The 5,881-nt window shown below is 34.4% G+C and overlaps 1 protein-coding gene across 1 annotated transcript; it reads left to right on the top strand.

The window, feature by feature from the left end:
* Positions 1-3,676: 3,676 nt before the first annotated feature.
* Positions 3,677-5,881, top strand: LOC9324733 (3-ketoacyl-CoA synthase 6). The gene is made up of 2 exons (XM_002888624.2): positions 3,677-4,795; positions 5,150-5,881. The coding sequence occupies exons 1-2, from the start codon at positions 3,751-3,753 to the stop codon at positions 5,596-5,598; spliced, it is 1,494 nt and encodes a 497-aa protein (XP_002888670.1). The 5' UTR covers positions 3,677-3,750; the 3' UTR covers positions 5,599-5,881.

The raw sequence follows: 5,881 nt of genomic DNA, 5'->3' as shown, positions 1-5,881 counted from the left end.
AACTCAAGTATATAGTATTAGCCTTTGAAATTCTTAAAGCTTTCAATCATTTTAGAAAATATAATTGATGCATTATTTATTAATGCTCCAAATCAACGAAAAGCAATGGAAGGAACACAACAACTTGATCAAAATGTTGATATACAAAATCGTATAAGACTAAACTTCGATATCACTTTCGATACAAAATGCTCAACATGTGATTTTTGGTTTACACTGAAAACATATTTTGATGTCCTTTCTGAACCCCCTCGCCAATGTTGATTCATCCAAATTAGAGTGAATCTCGGCAACATTATCAGTGTGATCAAGAATCGATCACCATTCCCATGTTTTATTGAGCATGATCAATGTTCACCATGTATGAAGACTGGCTCACAGAGCAAGTCAAATAAAGCCTAAGCAACAAAATTAAAGTTCTTTAAACATTAATAGAGAAAAGTCGTCCGCCCCAACCATCCTCTACACAAAATTCCTTAATCTTACAACATTCCTTTAACTAACGCATAATTTGTATTTCAAGTAATTAAGTAGTTATGCGAAATAACTATAAATTTAATATAAAAGTGATAATATGGTTGCACAAAATAAGTGAAAATATAATAAGTGAGAACTTATGAATAACTACAAAGTACAAAGTACTAAAACCTTTTTTCTTTTTCTTTTTTTTTTGTAGCGATGGAATCTAAATATATTGATGCTCAGAACTTCTGGCAGGATTAGATATAATGAAAATTTTGCAAAATATGATTGAATTGTAATCCATAAGAAATCTGAAATTTTCTTTAAAACATTTGATAAAAGCGATTTTAATGCTAAATGAATGTTAGGGTGTGAATGTCTTTGAGAAAATTCACAATTCCACATCTTTATTACAAATGATATGAGAAAAAAAAAAAAAAACAATGACGAGTAGGTCAAATTAACACACTAGTATATTCATGTTATTCTATCATACAATGGGAAACCATAAAAGGATCATTTTATCAAAGGAAGAATAGAAAATACATTTACATGTTTAATTATCCTGGAAGATGAAGGAAGATCGGTATCATAGACTACGAAATCGGTGTGGCTAATGAAATACAGACACATTATATACATATTAAATGTACATGTCAATCTAGTGGATAGTTCCATACTAAACTTCTTCATCAAATTTTGTGGCATTAATGATCTCACTATGGAACACGAAAAATATTCAACCATGTTCATTTACAGTTTAGAAACAAATCCTCTTATTATTATGCAGATTCATTATAGCTTTAAAAGCTTTTGATCTCAATTTCTGTATAGTTTTTACTAGCCTGGTTCTTTATACATGTTTGCTACATAAGGATCTTACAAACTTATTAAAGCATGGAATAAAACTTATGTCTGGCAAAAAAGAATCATAGTAGAAAAGATTTGGACTTTATTTGAGCTTTTGGTGGATTGTGTCTATATGTGAAATCATGGGATCTCAAGATTTGTCTGCTTTCAGTTTCCAAGTCAAACATCGTAACTACTGTTTGATTTTCCCTCGATGTTTTTCAATTTTCATGGATCTCAAGATTTGTCTTCTTGCACTTTCCAAGTCAAACATAAAGTAACTACTGTTTGATGTTCCGTCGTGTATTCCCTCTTTCAAATGACACTATTGGGCCCAAGTACCAAGTAGAAGAATTTCATAGTAAAATTAAAAGATTAATTGGTAATCCACCGTCGTATTTTGATAACATTTAGTTTTTTTTTTTTCTTTCTTATATACATTTATTGTTAGTTTGGTTAAATGGAATATCACATGTGGGATAAATGGAATATCACATGTTACTTTTCTTTTGGAAACAAATTTTTTATGCTTTCTACAATAAAAAGAATTGTTCATGCGTTTTTGATACAATTCAATGCAATTTTTTGTCATATATATACCTCACAAACGCACATTTTCGGCATTAACCACTAGATTACAAGTTCCGACTATGCAATATCTTTTAACATTGGGTAGAAGATACAAACAAATATAACTGAAAATTAATAATATTCCCTCCGTTTTACAAAGAGTGTCGTTTTAAAGTTATATTTTTGTTTCACAAAGAGTATCGTTTTGTATTTTCAATGAAATTTTTTGAATAAAAATCCAATTTTAACTCTTATTTCTAAATTGTATTAATAAGAAAGATAATTTTGTTTAGTGTATTGATAAGGAATATAATAGAAATTTTAATACTTTTCTTAATATGTGTGAAAAAATGTAGAATAACACTCTTTGTGAATCAGATGGAATATTATGTTTTTAGTTCTCTAATCTCTATACTCAGTTGGGGTAGTATACCATTTCAAAAGATACCAGAGACCGGTTATTACATGAATCACCAAAACAGCATAAAAATCACAAAATCATTATATTTTGGTATAGTCAAAGTGTCAAACATACAATTAATCAAAACCTCATCTGTGAAATTTAAATTTTATTTGATATTTAAAGTTTCTTAAACAACAATAGTTATAAACAATTATCAAACTTTTTAAGTCAAATGAGAATTATATATTTTTTTTGGTAAGAATGCGGATTATATTTTAATCTTCATGAATTACGATTGTAAATAGCAAAACATGTACTCTTGTAGATATACTATATTCATGTATCGACATTTAAACCCGAATATATATGTATACCTATAATTTCTCTGATTTTCACGCTACCTGCCACGTACATGGGTGATAGGTCCAAACTCAAAAGTAAGTTTACGTACAGTGAATTCGTCTTTTTGGGTATAAACGTACATTTATTTTACGCGTACGAAAAGGATTACTAATTCTTTCATTTATGGAACTAGACAGAGTTAAGGCAAACAAGAGAAGCATATAGAGTTTTGATATGTTTTCTTGGATAAATATTAAATTGATGCAATATTTAGGGGTGGACACAAGGTAATATATGCTTTTTAAGGTAGATATATTTGCTATTTGAATCGCTTTATATGGGTACTAAAATTATTTGTCTTTGCTTCATATAAACGAATTCCAACAAATTCAAGTTTTTGCTAAAACTAGTTCATTTGCGGGTTATTTACCCACTTGCTACTTGAAAATTATTCACCAATTACTTGCAAATCATTAGTATGTCACTTCCTAATTTTAACGGGTAAAACAAACCGGATATTAATCTTTTTAAATCTTGTTACTTGACACAAACTTATGACTATCCGATTTATGTTACTGCTATGATAACGACCATTTTTCTTTCAGAGCCATAAAATAAATTACAGGTACGTGACAAGTACTAAGTATTTATGTCCACCCCTAGTAACAGCCCCAATATTGCGCCTACCGGGGAACGTGAACGTGATCATCAAATCAAAGTAGTTACCAAACGCTTTGATCTCGATAAACCCAAAAGCTGACACGTCTTGCTGTTTCTTAATTTATTTCTCTTACAACGACAATTTTAAGAGATGAAAATTTTTTATCGAAAGAGGACAGTCCTTATCATTTGCTCCCTCACTTGCTTTTGTCTAGTTACAACTGGAAATCGAAGAGAAGTATTACAAAACATTTTTCTCATAATAATACAAAATAATTAAATAGAAAGCAAAGCAAGAGCGTTGGGTGACGTTGGTCTCTTCATTAACTCTTCTCATCTACCCCTTCCTCTGTTCGCCTTTATATCCTTCACCTTCCCTCTCTCTTCTTCATTAACTCATCTTCAAAAATACCCTAATCACATTTTGTAACAATAATACAATTACACATTAAAACTCTCCGGAGATGCCTCAGGCACCGATGCCAGAGTTCTCTAGCTCGGTGAAGCTCAAGTACGTGAAACTTGGTTACCAATATTTGGTTAATCATTTTTTGAGTTTTCTTCTGATCCCGATCATGGCTATCGTCGCCGTTGAGCTTCTTCGGATGGGTCCTGAAGAGATCCTTAATGTTTGGAACTCACTTCAGTTTGACCTAGTTCAGGTTCTATGTTCTTCCTTCTTTGTCATCTTCATCTCCACCGTTTACTTCATGTCCAAGCCACGTACCATCTACCTCGTTGACTATTCTTGTTACAAGCCACCTGTCACGTGTCGTGTCCCCTTCGCAACTTTCATGGAACACTCTCGTTTGAACCTCAAGGACAACCCTAAGAGCGTTGAGTTCCAAATGAGAATTCTTGAACGTTCTGGCCTCGGTGAAGAGACTTGTCTCCCTCCGGCTATTCATTATATTCCTCCGACACCAACCATGGACGCGGCTAGAAGTGAGGCTCAGATGGTTATCTTCACGGCCATGGACGATCTATTCAAGAAAACTGGTCTTAAACCTAAAGACGTCGACATCCTTATCGTCAATTGCTCTCTTTTCTCTCCCACACCATCACTCTCAGCTATGGTCATCAACAAATATAAGCTTAGGAGTAATATCAAAAGCTTCAATCTCTCGGGGATGGGCTGCAGCGCGGGCCTGATCTCAGTTGATCTAGCCCGCGACTTGCTCCAAGTTCATCCCAATTCAAATGCAATCATCGTCAGCACGGAGATTATAACGCCTAATTACTATCAAGGAAACGAGAGAGCCATGTTGTTACCCAATTGCCTCTTCCGCATGGGCGCGGCAGCTATACACATGTCAAACCGCCGGTCTGACCGGTGGCGAGCCAAATACAAGCTTTCCCATCTGGTCCGGACCCACCGCGGTGCTGATGACAAGTCTTTCTACTGTGTCTACGAGCAGGAAGACAAAGAAGGACACGTTGGCATCAACTTGTCCAAAGATCTCATGGCTATCGCCGGTGAAGCCCTCAAGGCAAACATCACCACAATAGGTAACTATAATAAACATCATTTTATTTCACCTACATATATACCCTAACAATGATATATATACGGTGAAAACTATATCAAGGGGTGGGCATTAAATAATTATTGGTCGGCTAGGTTTGACTTCAATTTCGTTTTAAATAAAAGAATAATTACTCTATATGTTTTGTTATTATGGTTAAATGTACTTTCTTGGCATATGTCTCACTTCTATGAAAATTTAGGTTACTCAATTCGGTTGCATTAAATTAGCTTTGTTCGATTGAAATTTTATTTGGTTTTAAAGTAAAGTTTAGTTTGGCTTAGGTTTTAGGAATTATGCTACGGTTTGGTTTTGATATATGAATTTGATGAAACAGGTCCTTTGGTACTACCGGCGTCAGAACAACTTCTCTTCCTCACGTCCCTAATCGGACGTAAAATCTTCAACCCGAAATGGAAACCGTACATACCGGATTTCAAACTGGCCTTCGAACACTTCTGCATTCACGCAGGAGGCAGAGCGGTGATCGACGAGCTCCAGAAGAACCTACAGCTATCAGGAGAACACGTCGAGGCCTCGAGAATGACACTACATCGGTTTGGTAACACGTCATCGTCATCGTTGTGGTACGAGCTTAGCTACATCGAGTCTAAAGGGAAAATGAGGAGAGGCGATCGTGTTTGGCAAATTGCGTTTGGAAGCGGTTTTAAGTGTAACTCAGCCGTGTGGAAGTGTAACCGTACGATTAAGACACCTAAGGACGGACCATGGTCCGATTGTATCGACCGTTACCCTGTCTTTATTCCCGAAGTTGTCAAACTCTAAACTGAAAACGTCTTTGAACGGTTTAGTAATGGTTTGATTTTGTGTTACGGTTTAGGTTTATTTGGTCTCGGGATTTGGTTTAAAGGGGGGATTGAGAAATGGAAGTTAGAGCGAAGCATAAATGTTTGTATTTAATTGCTCTGCATATACTTAAATCTCTGCTTTTCATTTGGGGTATTTTTTAGTTTCTCGTGCTGTAATTAATAACTTGTGGTGTATCAAATAAGAATATTTCTCTCTGTTTTATTATTTTTAAATTGGAGAATAAATTTCTTTGTTTTCA

This window comes from Arabidopsis lyrata (assembly GCF_000004255.2).
Source record: "Arabidopsis lyrata subsp. lyrata unplaced genomic scaffold ARALYscaffold_2, whole genome shotgun sequence".
Lineage (NCBI taxonomy): Eukaryota > Viridiplantae > Streptophyta > Magnoliopsida > Brassicales > Brassicaceae > Arabidopsis > Arabidopsis lyrata.
This window is presented reverse-complemented; position numbering and strand designations above follow the sequence as displayed.